Raw genomic sequence first — 19,809 nt, 5'->3', positions numbered from 1 at the left:
CTTTGGACTCACCCCATGTCCTCACGTTGCTGATGCTGCTTTTCTGGGCTTTGGCTCGTCCTGCAGAATACAGTGTCTTGTTTCTGTTGTACCCTATTCTGGCTGGCTGAGATTTCAGCTTGGATCTGTCATTTCCTGTTCAGTCCCTGTTCTTGCTTCGACTCATATCATCTGCAAATGGGGATATTTTGACTTTCTTCCTTTCCTGTTTGTGCTCTTTTATTTGCTTCCCTTCTCTTACTGTTCTAATAAGACCTGGAGTCTTACACTGAATGAGAGTGGAGAAAGTAGGCACCTTTGTCCTGATACTGATCTTGCTTCAAGATTTCCCCCCTCTGAAAATAATGTTGGCTATAGGTTCATCATATTTAGATTGTTTTATTTTGAAATATGTTTCTTCTATTCTGAGTCTCTTCAGGACTTTTAACAAGGAGGGATATTAGATTTTGTCAAATGCCTCTTCTGTTTCTGTTAAAATGGCCATGTGACTTCTATCCTTGGAAAGAATAAGTTAGAACAGTTATTGATTTACATATTTTGAACCATCCCTTTGTCCCTGGCCTAAAGCTAACATATTCATGATGAATGATTTTTTTATATTTATTTATTTATTTATTTATTTATTTATTTATTTATTTATTATGTATGCAATATTTTGTCTGTGTGTATGCGTGCAGATGGTTGTGAGCCACCATGTGGTTGCTGGGAATTGAACTCAGGACCTCTGGAAGAGCAGGCAATGCTCTTAACCTCTGAGCCATCTCTCCAGCCCCAACGATGAATGATTTTTAATGCATTCTTGAATTCAGTTAGCGAGTGCTTTGTTGAGAAATTTTGTATCTAAGTTCATTGGGGAGATTGTTCTGGACTTTTCTTTTTGTTGTTGTTGTATCTTTGGTCTTGGTATGAGGGCAACACTAAGTTCATAGACACTTCAGTCACGTTCCCTCCTCTCCTATCTTAAGAAGCATTGGTAATAGTTCTTTGAAGCCCTGGTGAAACTCACCAACAAATCCATCGGGACCTGGACTTATTTTAGTTCTCAGACTTTTAATTTCTGCTTCAAATTCACTGCTTGTTATAGATCAGTTTGAATTGTTTATTTCATCTTGGTATAATTTTGTTACATCATTTATGTCTAGAAATTCATTGACTCCTTTTAGATTTTTCCAAAGTAGTAGAATGCATGTTTTCAAGGTTAGCTCTAGTGATTTTCATAATTTCTCACTGGTGTCTGTTGTAACGGCTCCCTTTTCGTCTCTAATTTTATACCTGAATCTTCTCTTCCTTTTGGTTTACCTGACTAAGGGTTTGTCTATTTTGTTTATCCTTTTTTTTAAAAAAATCAGGTTTTTGTTTTGTTGATTTTCATTTGTGTTTATTTTCATTTTATGATTTTCGCTGCAACATTAATGTTTTCTTTTGGGCTAGTGATTTGAGGTTTACTTGCTTCTTTTCCAGAACTTTGTTATTTATTTGAGATCTCTCTGATGTCTTACTAGAGGCACTTGGAGCTATAAAATTCTTTTTTATGACCCCTTTCATTATATCCCATGGATTTTTTTTTAAATTTAATTTGATTCTAGAAATGCTTGTACTTCCTTCTTGATTTCTTCAGGGGCTTATACACATCCAGTGGTGTGTCTTTAGATCCCTGTGAGTTTGCATATGTTCTTGGGTTTCTTGTGCTATTGGTTTGTTCTAAGATTCTGTTATGCTCAGATAGAACACAAGGAATTATTTCGCATTTCCTATTATTGTTGAGAGTTGATTTGTGTCCTAAATACATATCTATTTTGGAGAAAGTTACATGGACTGCTGAGAAAAATGCATATTCTGCAGCATTTAGATGGAATATTCTGGAGATGTCCATTGTGTCCATTTAATTGATGTCATTTAATTGACATAATTCTCTTTTTTTGTTGGACTAACTTGTTAATTAGTGATAGTGAGGTAGCAAAATCACCATTGCTATTATGCTGGGGTTAATCTGTGACATTACATTTGGTAGTATTTGTTTTATGGAGTTGAATGAACCTGTGTTCAGGGTTTGTATGTTTAAAATCTTAATGTCCTCCTGAAGGACCGCTTTTTTTAATCAGTGTGAAGTTACCACCTTTACCTTTTCTTATTAGTTTTGGTTTGAGTCTGTCTCGTCAGCTATTAGAACAATGAAAGCTGCTTGTTTCCAAGGTCCATTTGCTTGGACCACCGGTCCCCATCCTTTCACTTTGAGGTAGGGTCTGTCTTTTATATTTAGGTGTGTCTCTTAGAGGCAACAAATAGGTAGTTTCTCCTTTTTGATGCAGTCCACTAGTCTGTGTCTTTTTAATTAGTGAATTTAGACCATTAATATTTAGTTATTATTGAAAGGTGTGCATTGGTTCTTGTCATTTTGTTGCTTTTGTGGTATTTGGTTTTATTGTCTTGCATACAGTTATTTCTAATGTGCTTTATTCTTTTCTGTAGCCTCATGGATAAGATTGTTTTCTCTTCAGCCGAAAGGAATCAAGTATCTTCTGTAAAGTAGAGTAAACTTAGTGACCATGAATTCCTTTAGCCTATTTTTATCATGTGAAGTTTTTGTTTTTCCTTCAGCTATGACAGATAACTTTGCTGGGTGGAGTTCTCTCAGTTAGCAGTTACTGCCTTTCAGAAACTGAAATAATCCTTCTAGGCCTCCTGGATATCAAAGTTTTAGTTGAGTAATTCCCTCTTTTCTGATGGGCCTGCCGTGTATGCAGACTGCTGCTTTTGTCCTGCAGCTTCCACTATACTCTCTGTCTGTGTGTTTAGTGTTTTCATTATAACAACATGAGGGGAGCCTTTTCTGGTCGGGTGCATTTGGAGTCCTAACTGCCTATTCTGTCCGGACTGGTATCTCTTTTCCCAACTCTGGGAAACTTTCTGTTAAGATTCTTTTGCAAATGTTTTCCAAGCCTTTAGAATGAGACTTTTCTCCTTCTATACCTATTATCTGTTGGTTTGATCTCTTCAGAGGTCTGTGCATCTTGAAATCCCCATTGTTATAGTCTTAGTTGTCTCTGTGATGTTGAATGGCTCCAGCTCCTCCATCTTATCTTCAGGCTTGATATTATACACTGTGACTCATTGTGTTGCTGAGATTTCCCACAGAGTTTTAAATCTGACTTGCTGATATTCTTTGTTTCTACCTTTTGAGACTGCTTTTTCCTCAGATCTTGGTCTCTGCTGAATTCGTGTTTCATGTCACCATCACCTTAATTTTGTTCAGCGATTTGATTTTTTCTCCATTAGCTGTTCATCTTCCTCTCTGATTTCTCTGAACATACTTATCGTCATTATTTTGATTTCTCTGCTTTGAATTTCCTCTGACTCATTCTCCCTAGAGGCCATCACGGCAGGGTTAGTACTTTCTGGAGGAGTTATGCTGTCTTAGTTTCGTGTGGTTTTGGGGTCACTGTTGGGGTTTACACAACTGCCGTCGCTTTTTTCTTCCGAGGGAAGTGTCTGCAGTGTTCAAGTGTGGGACCTGGTGGAGCGTGCAGATCACAAAATAACTGCTCAGTCTGTGGGTGCTGGGGGCCTGTTGTAAGCTCTCTGTCATTGCACATGCAGAGTGTTAACTGCTGGACATTGTCAACACGCAGATGTGACAGCCAGCTATCAGCAGTGACAGTATGGAGCATGCTACAATTTTAGTTAATTAGATTAGGAGTAAAGGGAAAGTAGGAGGATGAGGATTAACTATTAGATGGACTTTGAAAAGAAGAAAAAATGAGGTGGGTGAAGAAGCTGGAAGGCAAAAGTTGGGACCCTGTGAGGGCACACCGATCTCAGAGCTGTTAAAGCTCTAGGTGTTTATGGTTTCAAAGAAATAAAAAAGGAGCTAGAGATGAGAGAAAGGAGGAAAGAAGGCAAGGCACAGGAATAAGAGAATGTTGGAGGTGTAACTGGAAAGTAGAGAACAATGCCGTACAGCGGGCTGGATGAAGAAACATGAACCGTCCTGTGGCCTAACTGAGCAGCATACTAGCAAGAGCAAAAACATTCTGAGACACGCAGGTAAGGAGGTAAGCCACAGAAAGTGAGGGCTAACACGAGTGTTCACGGAGCGAATTGCTGCTGCAGCTGGCTGAATTGAAAGGTGAAGTTCTGATATCCCTCTGGCTCTGGCATGTTTCACCCAGCACTATGGGAGCATGGCGGCAGGGACTTTAGTATCCGTGGCTTCTGTGTAGGTTCCTTCTGGTAGGTCTCTGGGCCTCTGCACTCACTGTGCCCTCTTCTGGTGCTGGAGATCTGTGTACTTGAGGAAGGTCCTGCGCGGGCCTCACGCTAGTGTCTCCCTGTGTGTTTCCAAACCTGGTAAAAAGGGCTGATGTGACTTAGAATCCCATAAAGACCCCATGGCAGGGGCCGGCTCCATGGAATCTTAAAGGACATCTTAGGACATGGAAGGGACTTCCTTGAGCTTCTACTACTGTCAGCTAAAACTAGGAAGGAAGTTGTTTGAACTTCCTCTTTAAACTAAGAACATTTAGCAGGACTTTGTTCTCAAATGAGCTGTTATTATTTGAGATGCGTGAATATGTAAGAAAGCCAGCCATTAATGCCCCATAGATATGCAAATCTGTCCTTACCCAGGATTCTCGCTGGAGGATTCAAACCTGATACAGAGCTATAATCTCACCAGGTGCTGGAATTAACAAGTAAGCTTTCTAAAGAAAAAAAGAAGGGGGATTGCGGAAAACTTTTTTCAACATTCCCTGTCCGAGGTGTTCCCAAGGGATGTACGAAAGGCTTTGTGCCTTCCTTGCATTGAAGGTGTTCACTTAGCGTCACCTGGAGCTGTCGCCTCGGTCCATCCTCCCTCTGGTGCCATCAGCATCCACGCACGAGGGAAGACTGAGGCTCACCGGGCTTGCCATGCCTGCAAAGGAACCAGAGATTCAATGACAGCACAGGCTTTGTTCCTGAAGACACTTTTTGGGGCGAGCTCTCTAGTGTAGGGAGCCAGAGGCTGCTGCCCGCTTACAGGCTGGAGTACGTGGAAAGGAAACTAGTGTTTTTCCTCTTAGGCTCCTGGTCACTCTTTGTTAGGGACGCTAGTAAAATAAGGGAAGTGGCTTAAAGGTGGATGGACATCTTTCCCGGTCAGGCGTTAGTGGGGGCTGGTTGAGCTGGGAGATGAAAAAATCTAGAATAAAAAATTGCTCTCATTTCAGGGATTGTCATCCTTTTAAATGGGAATGGAGGAGCTTTATGAATGGCAGGACCACGGCTAACCTTCCTGCTGCTGTTCAGATAGCTTTTCTGTAGTTCCCTTTTGCTGGTCAGGGCAGTATCCCAGCATGTGGGTCTTACTCAAATCCGAGTTCCACGAGCTCTTCATCTTTGCCTTCTGCGTTCTGGAAACATCCAGTCATCTTCCTCTAGGACCGGGTCTTACATCTTTCCTCTAAGACTGTCTTATTACCCCACCTTTCACTGTCTCCTCGGCCCATGTTCTCTCCTCTTTCACTTTATCATTGTTATGGATCTTCTCTCTCTTTTTCCTTTTGTCATTACTGGTTTTTTTTTCATACAGTTTGAGCATATTTCCCATCCCCCAACTCCTCCTAGATTCTTCCCACCCCCTACTCAACTCATTTCAGGTCCGCCCACCTCTCAAAGGAAGAAGAGAGAATCAAAACAAATAAGAACCCAATAAGACAGAAAAAAATCAAATCAAACAAAACCATAAAGCTCTCACACACAGAATCACTTGGAGTCTCTCTTGTGTTAGTAGTAGCATGAGACATAGCAACATTAGTGTATTTCCAGCTTGTGTGGACTCTCACTGTTGAGTCTAAGGACATCTGTCTAGACCCAGAACATGTGCCCTTTATAACCTGCATGGGTTTGTCCAGATGAATCTTTTCTGTCAGGATGTGCTTTGGGAACAGAGATTAGCGAGAAATGGTGGAAGGTTAGTCTTTCCCCGCTCAGCGCACAGGAGAGGGGTCACCCTCTGATGTTTTCCATGGCCGTGGGGACACCTGACAGCTCATGCAACCTGATTACATGGGAAGGTTTTTGAATCTTCAATATGCAATTTCTTAAGTCGATCTTTAGAGGAATTTATTTGGGAGACAGAGGAGATAGTTATAGAGCAGAAGAAAGGTTTTGCCCGAGGTTGCCATTCCTTGAGGAGCTAAGGAATTAAGGTGATGTCAGGATTAAATTAAAGATGTCAGGAGATGGAAAAGCATCTCTCGTGGCTGGCCATTACTGACAGGGAGCAATCTAGAAAAGCAAGATACTTGAGTTTTAGGAATTCTCATTGTTTAGCAAAGATGAGGAACCATTGTGAGATGGTGTGACCGTGGTTAGCATTCCTGACTTTGGTTTCTGTTAGATAAAGTGGAAATGGGCATGGCTGTCATTCTTGTAACTACTTCCTGCTGGTCAGGGACAGGGGAAACAAGGTCAGTGACCGTCTTTTGTATTGGAAACTTTGGAGGAGGAGCTGACTGTCAGTGTGTCTTTGGTAGTTTCCTGGATAAAGGACTTCACTCTATGGTACAAAGCATCTTTGGCAATGACAAAGACAGGGTAGAAAGCTGTGCCCTTTAAAGTAGGGTCCAAGAAAGCAGGCAGGTTTAGTAGTGGAGGTCAGCAAACAGCCACGCAATGATAGGTGGGGAGGGGTTCAGAGATGGAGAAGCCCAGAGTTTCAGGGAAAGCTTCCCATGCTCTGGCAGAGAAGTCAAGTCTTCTGCTGGCTCTTGGCCTCTACCTACTTAGTTTAAGTTACCTTGGAAACCCATCCACATGGGTACCTGGTTCTCCAGATTGGACAGAGATTGGGTCTAGTGTATTGTCCTGAGAGCCTGGCCTTTCCCTAGCAAGCCTATATTTCTGGGGAGTGTTGTGTTTATCCTGGTGCTCTCTGCTGTTCTGGCCCCTGCTGTGTGTGTGGGGGGGGGGGAGCACAGCATGCATCTGTGCATGAGTATAATCCCTTGCACCATTTTTCTCTGTATGTAAGCCATGGCCAAAAGCCTCTGAATATCCTTCCAGGCAGCAGCACCCTCTCTCTCTTATTCCTGTCTTGGCTCACCCCTACCCCACCCTGTTTCAAAGCCTCAGTGCTTCTAGAAGGGCAGGTCTGAGCCTTTCAAACAGGGCTGCGTTCTTCCCGAGGACATGCAGGGAGGACTGGACAGTCATGGGAGTGACCTGGGCCATGGTTTCCTGGCAGCCTCAGCTTCAGCTCAGTGTCCTTGTCCTGTCATTGCTACAGAAGCATCAGGTACAAACAGGTTACGTAGCAGGACAAAGCCCATGAGCTTTGTTTTCGTTTTTATTTCTTGTGTCCAATTATAGCACAGAATATTTACCAATATAATCACATTATAGGGCTCAGCCCACGGGTGTTAAAGTGCATTCACATTGTCCAGCTGTAGAAATTCCCATCTTGCAGAAAATGGAAACTCCACACCAGTTCAACAGCAGCTCCTTGTTTGTTTCCATCTCAGTCCCCCGGGAACCACAGTTCTCCACAGTGTTTGTCCCTTTGTGAATGACAGCTCTTACGAAGTCTAACTCCCTCAAGCTTCACCCAGTGTGGTTTCCTTCCTGCCTTGTGTCAAATCCTGTCTTGCGCCGTGGATGTATTTCCACTCATCCATTCCTAACAATGGACATGCTTCTGTCTTTTGGTTGTCATGGATGGAGTTCTAGAAAGTTTAAAGGTAAAATGAAAAGCTTGGAAGAGATGTGAATTGTCCACCTTTCTTTTTGATTGGTGCTTTATTCTCCCAGCAGAGTCTTAGGCTGCTGTCTTCTGCACAGGACCCCTGGGATCCTCAGCTTGTGTTCTCTGGAAGGCAGTGGGCTCTCCTCCCCCACAGCGCCTCAGGTCCTTTGCTTCTGTCCCCTTCTCCAGGTTCGAGGGGAATTGCTCCATGAGAGGGTACAGAGGTTGGAAGCCCAGGAAGCCCACTTTGCGGAGTCACTTGTGGCCCTGCAGTTCCAGAAAGTGGCCCGGGCTGCTGAGACCCTCTCTGTCTACACGGCCTTGCTTAGCATTCAAGACCTGCTGCTGGGGGAGCTGAGTGAGTCCGAGACACTGACCAAGTCAGCCTGTGTGCAGATCCTGGAGTCCCACAACCCGGTGAGTGGGGCCAGGGGTAGAAAGGGTACCTGCACCATCGGCTCTGTGAGTCCCACAGCCTGGTAATTGGGCATAGGTGTAGAAAGGGTACCTGCACCATCGTTTTCATGAGTTCCACAACCGGGTGAGTGAGCCTAGGGGTAGAAAAGGACCCGAAACTGGCAGGGAGACAATATGGGGCACTGAGGGGAATTGAAGGGAGTGTGAATGGATATGATCAAAATACATATACATAAATAAATGCATAAAATTTTGAGATTTTTTTAAAATTTAGAGCAGAAGGAAATGAACCTGTAGAGATGAGTTAAGATAAATAAAACATAAATCAAAACTAATATGTAGAGAATTAATAAAATAAAAAATGGGGTACTTTGGAAAAATTAAAAGCCTACTAAAATATGTAGCTCTCTGGTCAGTGTAACTGTAGGTTTCTCTTCCACCCGCCAGTTCCCAAATAACCACTTTGAGGCTTAATATTAATTACAAACTGTTTGACCTATTACTCAGGCCTATTATTAACTAGCTTTTACAACTTAGATTAACACATTTCTTTTTTATAAATATTTATTTATTTATTATGTATACAATATTCTGTCTGTGTGTATGTCTGTAGGCCAGAAAAGGGCACCAGACCTCATTACAGATGGTTGTGAGCCACCATGTGGTTGCTGGGAATTGAACTCAGGACCTTTGGAAGAGCAGGCAATGCTCTTAACCACTGAGCCATCTCTCCAGCCCAGATTAACACATTTCTATTAGTCTATATTTTACCACGAGACTCGTGGTTTGTTACCTCACATTTTGCTTCCCCAGCTTTTAGTATCTCCCTGACTCTGCCCTTTTTCTCCCTGTATCTCTGTTTGGATTTCCTGCCTTGTTCTATTCTGCCTGGCTGTTGGCCAAATTAGCATGTTTATTGACCAATGGTAATAGAACATATTTACCCATACAGAGAGACATCCCACATCAGGGAAGGTTTACAATTAAAATAGGCTAATGGATAAATAGTATCGAGATTTTAACCAAGTAAAACCATAGATGCAGTGGAGTTTTTAAAATTGGAATACTACAGTAAAGAATAGTATGTATATGAGTTTTAAGAAAAGTACAACAGGAAATTGTCTAAATAAATATATATAATAAAAGTTGGCTCTAGTATGAAAAAATAAGTATACAATCTCAAGGTCAGAGATGAGATTGGTTCGAAACTGCCACTGTGAGGAAGAACTGGATGTAAGAGATGTAAGGGGAAAGGCTCGTTTGGTCTTGTGGAGTCTTGAGAGGCTTCAGTCTCCAGCTGGCTGGCTCTGCTGCGTCAGGCAGTGGCAAGGCACAGCATCGTGGCATGAGCTCCTGGTGGTACAGAGCAGTTCACCTTTTGGCAACCAGGAAACAGACAAAGGCAGAAGTGGCCAGAGGCAAGAGCTGGTCGTGTTGCTGGCATTCCCTGAGTGACCTACTTCCTCCAGCCAGGTCCTGTTTCTAGCTTCCCCACTTCTCAAAAAAATGACAGCAAGTTATGAGCCCTTAAGTAGATCATACCCTGATTAGATCAGAGCCCTCAGGATCCACTCACTTCCCAGTGACTCACAAGCTGCAGGTCAGTCCTTCAACACAGAGTCCCAGGGTAAGTGACAGACCTGCGCTTACAGCCACAAATATATCTGTTTCTTCGGCTGGCTCCAGCAAACTGGAAAGTGTCTTAGTTACCTGTCTAAGGCTGTGACCAGGACAACTTATAAAAGAAAGCATTTAACTGAGCTGTTTCCCGGGTTAGAATGCCTGATGGCTGAACAAAGGCATGGTGGCAGAAACATCTTGGTTCACAAGCAGGAAATGGAGGCACACAGGGAACAGTATGAGCCTTAGAAACCCCTCCTCCAGCAAGGACACACCTCATACTCCTTCCCCAACTGTTCCACCAACTGAGGACCAAGTGTTCATCAAAGCCTGTGAGGACCATTCTTACTCCAGACACCGCCAGGCTCGTGGTCACATCATCCCTGAGCGGGAACGAAGACCCTCATTCACCTTGTTTTATAATTCTCATATCACTTGGCACCCACACGAGACCCAGGTGGTACCTGCCTGAACTGCAGCTGTGAACACAGTGGTAAACTTGGTGTACAAAACAGCAGCTAGCATAACCCGTATATCTGTTAGAATAATTAATCCTTCATGGCCAGGCTAATTTTTTTTCCAGGAATATAAGGAGTTTCCAGGAATTTAACATGAGAACATTGGTTTATAAAACTCACTTGCTTAACCAATTAAAGGGGAAAAAACATCTCATGTGACCATTTCGGCACCCGCAGAGGTAAAACCCATTCAAGATGCTCAGAATATCAGTGGCAGGAGGAAACCTCCACAGAGCGTCTATCAAAACAAATGTTTCATTTGGAGGTGAATGTCGTGAAGATGGACCAGTGCCACAAATTCTAGTCAGAGGAAATGAGTGTTTAAGTTGGAAAGGCAGCCAGGCAGGGTGGCATACACTTTTTAACCCCAGCATTTGGAAGGCAGAGGCAGGCCGATCTCTGAATTCAAGGCCAGCTTGGTCTACATCAGGACAATGAGGACTATGCAGAGAGACTCTATCTTAAAAGAAAAGAAAAATTCAGAACCAACCCCCCCAAAAAGGGGAAAGTCCTGCCCAAGGTCATTCAGGGAGTCTGGCCAGTGAGACACCAAGGCATCTGATTATCTGAGTTACATCCTCCTGGCCAGTATTGTTCACTTGAGATGCCGGCACTTCAGCTACCTCGGGAACATACCTGCCTTTCCCACTTCATCTCAGAGCTCTTGAGTGATATCAGAGCTTCTCGTCACAGTTGCCTACATGGGGAGGGCTGCATGTCCTGCATCAGAAGCAGCCGAGAGAAAATCAGACCACACATTCTGAGTTGGCGGCAAGATGGTGGACAGGCTGCGTCTTCCCTGTTTGCACGGGGAGAGAAGGTGGCCTGCTCCGCGCTCTGTGAGACTCCTCTGTTTGCAGCGTGACTGCTCATGTGCCAGGCATTTTCCTGTTGATAATGAACTCCTAAGCTGGTGAGCATTTGGAGAATTTAAAAAGCATGAAATGAGAAGCTTTGGAAGGATCCGTTCCTAAGGAGCGTCCGTGGTTTGCATCCCATCCAGTGAACAATTTAGAGTACTTTTGTGAAATTGGATTACCAGAAGGTGCAGTGGGGACAGTGTGGCGAAGATGGGGAAATTTAAACAGGACAGGCCTGCTCAGAAGAGGAGTAACCCCAAATAACGGCCCCTGCTGTCTTCGCAGCTTGGTGTCATTTGCTGAGCTTCTACTTCCAAGCCCAAGAGGAGTCTTCCTGTGCCCCAGTGTGTAGGTGTCCCAGTCACTCTTGGGTGATGCTGCCCGAGTTTTCACACTTCCAGCTCTGCCACCCAGCATCGCTGCTCTAAGGCACCGTGAGGTCAAAAGCGGAAGTGGTGGTGCTATTAGGCAACATTTACTGAGCTGTCCCTAAGTCTCGGGCACTATGTGCAGTGTGTGAAACTTAGAGCTACCCCATGACATGTCTATGCCTGGGGGAGAGGCCCAGGAGCAGCCACGTGTAAAGTACTGTTACTGAGGCCTCTGGGTCTTACCTTCCTGAAAGAATTCAATCCAGAGGCTTAGGAGGTTAAGCAGCAATGTATTTAGCAAAGCAAAGCATGGACTCAAAAGAGAGATTAGAATAGGCTGTCCCAAAGCAGAGAATAGCAGCCCGGAGGGCTCTAAGTTGAGTTTAAAAGATGCTTTCATGAACTTAATGAGGTGGGTGGTGAAGTCATAGAGTGAGATGTCTCAAAATATAGTTAATCAGATCTCCCTTTTAGGACATCTCCCATGCTCTTCTAGAAAAGTCTGTGGGGATGATGGGGAGGTAAAAACCCACAATGGAAGTGATACTGTGCTTGTCATAATCTTGGAGAATGCAGGTTCTTCACGTGGGTGGCCGTTGGGAACATAGCCTGTGCTTTCCTTTTTGACTTGACCAGAACCTATCTTCAGCTTCGAAGATGCCCAACCCCAGAGGGACTTCCTAACCCCCTGGAGACACAGCTACTAAGAATCTTACAATGTTGCCTCAGTGACCCCTGTAGCTCCTGCCCAGCTAGCATCAGTGAGACTCAGCCCTCCTCCTTCATCTGCAGGAGTTGCAGGAACTGGAGAGGAAGCTGGAGGAGCGGCTGGTGCAACAAGAAGCAGCTGAGCAGCAGCAGGTCCTGGAGAGCTGGCAGCGGTGGGTAGCTGATGGACCCAGACTGGGTGAACCCGGGGAGATGGATCCTGAAAGGCAGGTCTCTGCCATGCTGCGGCAGGCCCTGAACAAGGGCCAGAAGCTCCTGGAACAGCAACAGCAGAGGTAGGTGGGTGGTTTACAGTCTGAGTGGGGTGGATGGGGTCTTCTGGCCTGAGGAACCTGGCCTCTCACCTTCCTGCCTTAGATGCCATCCCCATGCTCCGCTCAAACTGCTGTTGTTGAAGGATGCCAGCTTTATTCTCTGATTTATGTTTTTTTAAATACCATTGAGGTTTGCTAACAATATTTTTTAACTTTTTAAAAACATTTTTAAAAATTTTGAGTGTGTACATGTGCCACTGTACATGTGTGGAGGTCAGACGACAGCTTTCAGGAGTTGTTTCTCTGCTTCTGCCATGTGGGTCCTGGGGATTGAACTTGGGTCTTCAAGCTTGGTGGCAAGTGCCTTTACCTGCTAAGCCACCATCTCAATAGGCCCTTTACAACTTCTTATTTTTGAATAAGTCTAAGATTAAAAGTTGTAAGTTTATATTATAATTATATTATATTAGAGAGAAGTCCCACATGATCCTACCCAGCTTCCCTACCTAGTAAGATCTCACGCTGTCGTGACACAGCGTCAAAGCCAGGGGACAGCGCTGGCATAGGAAGGGCTCTTTTCAGATTCCATTGCGCTGCGGAATTGCAGACCCTGCTTCTGTAGAGCTACAAAATAGACTCCAGCCTTGTTTGTTCTTTACTCTTTCACAATTCATGACAGAAAATTGGCGTTGCCTGCAGCGTTCAGTGCTCCTGCAGAATCAGAATTTGGTATCTGTGTGTAAAGTAACAGATGTAAACTGTGTACAGCACACATTGACTGGTTTTTAGAAGTCCACAAATTATCTGGAGGAAACATTTCACTTGGTTTCTGGGTGGGGAGATTACAGTGATTCTGGGTTTGTTTCCTGGGTAAACTCAACATCAAAGTGCAGATAGACAGATTGCATGGAGTTAACTGACAAAGGGGCTGAATGTCCATCCGGGAGGCAGGAGCACAGAGGTGCTGACTTATCTAGGAGCTTTTCTTTTTTTAATTATTTTTGTCACATTCTCCTGCTCCCTGCAGTAATTTGCAGGAGTGTGGGGTTGGGTTGAGTTGTGCCTGCACAAGCCTTGGGTTGTGATAGCCACAGGGACTGTAAGGCTGATCAGTGAGTGGCCTCATCTTTGACACAGAGTTCATAGCAAGTCTCTTGTAGCAAGGTGGCAGCTGGCTTTGCTACCAAAGTACTGCAGTCTGTGGCCATCTGTGGACGGCGACTTTGGCTCTGCTTCAGCACAGGACGGAAGCAGGTGTGGACGTCAGGTGCTGGTCTCTGTGGTCCTAGTCAGGAGGACCAAGGTGAGTTTTCAGAGCAGGGTCACAGAGCACCCAAGAGCCACAGAACGGTCTTCATTCGTTCACTGCTCTGTCAGCCTCCTGTGCTCTGTAGGAAGTGGTCCAGCTGAGGACGGGAAGGTCAGCTCTTTCCTTCCTGAAGAAGGTCACCTTCTTTCCTTCCTGAAGCTCTCACCTCTGAGTCCTTGTCACTTAAACAAACAGACGCCCTCCCGTCAGCTCCCCCTGGCTGGCCTGGACCTCTGGATTTTCTCTTCACTCTAGGGTGAGGGAAGAGCGGCAGAACAGTGCCGTGCTGGAAGACTCTCTGGAAAGCCTGGAGGCTGACACCATGGCCAGTCTGTGCAGCCAGGTGAGAGGGCCTGTCCCTATCCGTGGGCATTTTCCCGTTCTCAGAACCATCATCTTCCCTATGTCAGATGGGGATGGTCTGGTCTCAGGTTCATGATCAGCGCAGGTCCAACGGGCATGTCAATGATGACAGCTGTGGTGTTAAACCTCTCTGTCCCCGGGACAAGACAAAATCCCCTTACTGCCAACATGTCCCATTTGTAGTGGTGCCTGAGATGGCTGTGTCTGGCTGGTGTCTGCAAACATCTTTCTTACCCAGATTCCCTATAGGGTAACAGTGATTCTCCAACAGCCGCAGTCCCCTCCACAGCAGAGCAGGTAGCGTGGACTCTTCACTCTGCCCACTCATGAACTTTTCCCCACACAGATCAGGCGCTGGCAGGCCTGACCTCAGACTCTCCACACCCCTGCCTGGCTTTGCTGGACACTGAAATCCCCTCCCCAACCCCTAGGTGTTGCTGTGTAAAATCCCAGGGAGGGGCTCTGAATGGCCAGGGACCAACAATGGCCACCCTGCAATTGAGAGAAGAGGCTTTTATTTGGGTCTTGGTGGCACTTGGAGAAGCCTTCACTCTATTTTTGTTGTTGTTGGTGGTGGTGGTTTTGGTTGAGGGCAGGGCATCACTCAAACTTAAACTCATGGCAAGCCCCTGCCTCACCCCTGAGTGCTGGGGTTATAGTGATGAGCCCCAGCACTGGGCAAAGCCCAGCGTACTGCGTCCTCAGCAAGCCCTTTGCACCAGTATTGGTAGTCTTTACAGATGAGGAGTTTGAGGCATTAGGAGAAATAAACGCATGACCCAAGAACTTAGTATTTGACTCAGTGGGGCAGGGACACCGCCAAAGGTTTAAGGGGTACAGAGTTGGTACATTTCTAAGCTTTTTATTTTGAAATCATTTTGGCATGTTAGGGTATAGGAAGTTACACCATCCTCTTTTTGTTTCTTGTTTCCTTGGGCTTGCCTAGGACCACATTAAATCTGGTATGAAATGTTCATGCAGCTCTCTGTCCTGTTATCGCAGCAGGTTTCCTGTGGCTACAACAAGGATGCAGAACAGTCCAATGCAGCTGAGACGTCCCTGAGTGTCATATCTCAGCCACTCCCACACCCACCATCCCCAACCCTAGCAGACATGGGTTGTTCTCCATCTTCTTCCTTTTTTTGTTTTTTTTTTGTTTGTTTTTTGGGGTTTTTTTTTGGTTTTTCGAGACAGAGTTTCTCTGTAGCTTTGGAGCCTGGCCTGGAACTAGCTCTTGTAGACCAGGCTGGCCTCAAACTCAAAAAGATTCACCTGCCTCTGCCTTCCAAGTGCTGGGATTAAAGGTGCACACCACTACCGTCCGGCCGTTCTCCCTCTTTCCTCCATGTTCAGCTGAGGTGCTACATTGTATGGGATTACACAGCCTGCTTCTGGTGGGGACAGTCATTTCCAACCATAATTCTTGAGCTCAGCAGCCCTTCCTTTTTATCCAGTGGAGCAGTGGCTCTAATCACCCACTGGTGTAGGGACACTCAGCTACTCCCAGAGCTTGGATTTTCCCCAGGGCCTCCCAGAAGTGGAGCAGAAGATGGAGAAATATTCCTGACTGCCATGATGCAGGCTGAGGCTCCTGTGCCATGGTTCTGGCTTGCTCAAGTGAACTAACTTGGAAGGATGGGTGAGCTGTTAGAGACATTGTGGGTGCCAAGGCTGCTGACCACAGACATTTATTTTGACAGTTTTGTGAATTCAGAATGTTTTCCAGGCTGAGCCACTGAAATATTTATTGCCCCAGGATAACAAAATCCTTGAGAATGTCATGAATTAGATATTGCTACCCAGAAGGTCTAGAGAGAGCCAAGGCTTTTTAGTTCTTCCCTTTTGTGTCCCCGTAGGGACTGAGGCTGGTGTCATACCTCTCCAAGATGACAATGGTGCCAGGGAGCACGCTACTCCGACTCCTGAGTGTGGTGCTTCCAGCGGCTTCGCAGCCTCAGCTACTGGCCCTGCTGGACACAGTCAGTGAAAAGAACTCGGACCACACAGCAGAGAATGAGAGCAGTGGGGAGCAGGCTGAGCAGGGCAAGAGGAGGTGAGCTCCGGGTAGGAGGTTGTCTGTGAAAGCCGGGTTTGACCAGGTCGGGAGCAGGGGGAGAAGAATGGCATAGACCTCGCTGCTCAGAGCTCAAGTGTTAGTAGACCTGAGTAGTTGGTCTGCCACTTTCTACTTTAGCATCAACTTCAAGAGAGTCTTCAGAACATAGATTTTTCTAGAGCCATCAGAATATTTATTATATATGCCATTAAGAAGATACCAAAGGTGCATAGAGAAGGAAAGAAGAAAGTATTCATGTTAGCATTTGGTTACTTTTCTTCCTTTGCAGCATGTTTCTCTACTGTGTTTTGTGAATGTATGTATGTATATATGTGTGTGTTTTGGTGTGTATTGAGGTATGTTTGTTTGTGTGTGTGTGTGTGTGCTTGAATGTATTCGTGTACATTTGCCTAGATTAGTGTGAAAAGGCTGTTCTTCATCTGTTTATAATGGGGATATGTCCTGATAAACAGATTATAAGTTTAAGTTATCAGTGGAGGATGTGGTTAACTTGTCTCAAGTGTCCAGTGTCTGGGCCCAGCTGCAGGGCTCACTGCAGAGTGTCTCCCATGGTTCATAGGAAAGGCTGCCCTTCCTGCAGCCTGCACCCCAAAGGTGCCTGGAGAAGACCTAAGTTCAAACTTCAAAGAACCATTTCTGCTGAATGCCTGTTGCTATCTCACCAGAGTGACTGTGAGTGTAACCATCTGAAGTCAGGGGAGACAGGCTTGTGCCAGGCTTTAGTGAGGATGCTGTGTGCACACCCTCACTGCCTGCCTTCCTGACCTTGGCGCAGAGCAGGTTTCTTTACTCCTGCCCAGTTCCTGTGCCACTAAAGCTGCATTTCCTGATGTTCTTATGCGGTTAAACATTATGCCTCTCACTGGCGTTCTCCAAGATGGTATGTTTGGTGACTGTGCAATATGTCACCAACAGTGTGGCATAATGTGTGCTACTTTCCCCTGCTCTGGAATGTGCAGTTGGGGCCCATTTCCCTCACCAACCCACAAGGGCTTTCCTTTCGAGTTATGGTCCAGCTCTGAATTGAGTAAGGAAAAGCTCCTCAAAGGACGAGCCTGGGAACCTTGTCTTTTTCACCACGTCTGAAAAACCCTGTGTTCCATATCTGGAATGGAAGGGGAGAGCCAGCTCCTCTGATCTCTACATGCACCCCATAGCGCAATGCACTGCATAGCATGCGCGCGCGCACGCACACACACACACACACACACACACACACACACACACTAAGGAAAAACAGGAAGCATGGTGTAAGGTAGGAGGTATGAGGAGCTCTCAGCAGTGACGTTGGAGACAAGCGTCTATGGGGACCACAGCGTATGTGAGTAAACAGGTTGAAAATTGTGGACCACTCATCCCCAACCTCAACCAAAATCCTTAGGCAGCCAGGATGGGCCTCTGGCAGCTAGGAAGCCACTGACATGGCCTAAGTGTGCCCGAGCAGGGGTCCTGAGGGACATTTCTTTCCTGATAGAAGGAGCAGTCTCTTTTCTTCAGTCATAGTCTTTGATTCAAAGGCTTAAGCTTGCAGAAGACAAAAAGCGTTGGCTATAGTGAGAGGGGTCGGAGTGAGGAAGGTGGGGCCAGGGTGGAGTCTCAGGGGCTAGAAGAGCTGTCTTAGTGCCTGTGGGTCCCGCATAGTTATCCAAGGCAGATTTGAGAGAGACCAGCAGAGTGGGTGTGAGTATGGCAAGAAGGCTGGGTATGGATGTAGCTGGAGGACTGGGTGTGGCCAGAGGTCAGCTGTTGTTCTGATGACTGGATGTGGATGTGATCAGAAGACTGGGCAAGGGTGTGGCCTTGGCTCTTGATTCCTCTATAGCTCTAGTCTCTAACACTCTATTCTGAGGCATTTTATCGCCAAGGCTGTGAGGGGTTGACAGGCTGGGTTGGGCCCTGAAAAACTCAAAGAGCTTTCAGAAGAACAGGTCCTTCTCTCTCTTTGCCCCAGCTCCTGGTCAGGCCCTTGGGATGGAGCAGTCTTGGGGACCTGGTACCTGGCCATCACATCAGCTCAGAGCCTTGGGCTTTAAGTAATAGAAGCTGGCAACTAGGAGAGAGCAGGTGTTCTGGGGGGAATGTGGGATCCAGGGAGGCCCCACTGTCTATTGCAGGAAGGGCAGCCATCAGGGTGCCCTTTTCTGCCTGTGAGGCAATGGATTCTTAAGAGCAAATGTCCCCATTCCTAGCTGAGTATTTGGGAGCCACAGTGACAGGCCTCTTCAGCTCTGTGCTGTCCTGTGCTGTCTTGAACCCAAGGCTCCCAACAGCTCTGCCTCAGTCTCCTTCACACTGGAATTGCATAGCCAGGTGGCCTCCGACGCTCTTCCTGGCTACCTTCCAAACTTCCATGTTTGCATTCCTGCATCCACCTCCAAGCTCTGGTGTGTCCCCGTGTCTATAGCACTAGGATTCTGTGGAACACAAGAGAAAAATCCCACCTGCATTGAGTGTGAACCCCGGGGACTAGGGACATGGGAGTCAGTACGTACCTTTAAACAACCCCCACAAGACTCCCTGCCTGATTGATGTTGCCTGTCACCGCCTGTGGTCTCCTCCAGGCAGGCATTACCTATGGACCAGGCTTGAGAATGAGACTCAGTGAATCTCTCAGGGCTCTGAGTGGCAGCCAGAGGCCACCTGAAGGGTCTTGGGAATCAAATTTAATTCATTTTAAACTCTAACACCATCTTCCTGTATCAGGAAGCACCAGGGCTGGTGGCAAGCTTTGGACAGTAGACTGAGAGCCGATCTGGTGAGTCAAGGGTTGGAGAGGATGCTCTGGGCCTGTCAGAGGAAGGAGAGGTGAGTCTGCGCAGGGGAGGGCTTGGGGGGGGATGTTGCTGGGGCATGGCCAAATTGCCAGGGAGGGCATGGGAAGGTGGGAAAGTTCTTTCCCAGAAGACAACACACCTTTGTTCTTGGTCTCAGTTTAAAAACTGAAGACAAGCCTGTAGCTCTCAGTAGGAGAATGTTCTCCTAACATTTATTAGCATTTTAATTACTGTATTTATTTTAGCTAATAGCAGGTTTTAATAAGATATAATTAGAAAAAGAATAAACTCCTTAGTGTTCCTCAGACTTTACTGTTCCCAAAGCCTTTTTAATTCTTGTTATCCTGAGCCTTCCAGAAAGTGGAGATGCTAAAACCAAAGTTTAAGGAGGTCCAATGCAGAGGCCCAAGGCTGCAACTGGGGTCGGGGTGGGGAGTGGTGGCCATGGGTTTGGGGCTGGCAAACTCACCCTCGACTTATGTGAACTTCCAGGCTTGCCTCTTCCCACCTAGTGGCTGTCTTTCTTGACTGTGATCTTTACATACTTAGATCTCAGAGGAAAAGGAGGGGCAGGCCATTTCTTATGGCCAAAGGACAAGGGTCTCCCGTGGTTCCAAATAGAGAAGATCAGAAAAATAGCACATTAGGTGGCACACAGTGGCTTTAAAAAGTGACAGTCTCAGACTGGGGCCTGAACTCTTTTAGTAAGGTGCCTGCATGCAGGCATGAGGACCTGAGTTCAGATCCCCACCTCCCTAGTAAAATGCCAGGCAAGTGTAGTCCCAGTACTGGGG

The 19,809-nt window shown here is 46.0% G+C and overlaps 1 protein-coding gene across 1 annotated transcript in view; it reads left to right on the top strand.

The window, feature by feature from the left end:
* Nucleotides 1–19,809, top strand: part of Evc2 (EvC ciliary complex subunit 2) — an 81,999-nt gene that overhangs the window by 59,854 nt on the left and 2,336 nt on the right. Inside the window, exons 15-19 of the mRNA XM_038341673.1 lie at nucleotides 7,913–8,140; nucleotides 12,302–12,513; nucleotides 14,057–14,144; nucleotides 16,021–16,217; nucleotides 18,945–19,046. Of these exons, the coding sequence (XP_038197601.1) occupies nucleotides 7,913–8,140; nucleotides 12,302–12,513; nucleotides 14,057–14,144; nucleotides 16,021–16,217; nucleotides 18,945–19,046 (827 nt within the window). The remainder of the gene's footprint in view (nucleotides 1–7,912; nucleotides 8,141–12,301; nucleotides 12,514–14,056; nucleotides 14,145–16,020; nucleotides 16,218–18,944; nucleotides 19,047–19,809) is intronic.

This window comes from Arvicola amphibius, chromosome 1 (genome assembly GCF_903992535.2).
Source record: "Arvicola amphibius chromosome 1, mArvAmp1.2, whole genome shotgun sequence".
Classification (NCBI taxonomy): Eukaryota; Metazoa; Chordata; class Mammalia; order Rodentia; family Cricetidae; genus Arvicola; species Arvicola amphibius.
The sequence above is the reverse complement of the archived record's forward strand: the minus strand, read 5'-3'. Positions and strand labels throughout refer to the sequence as shown.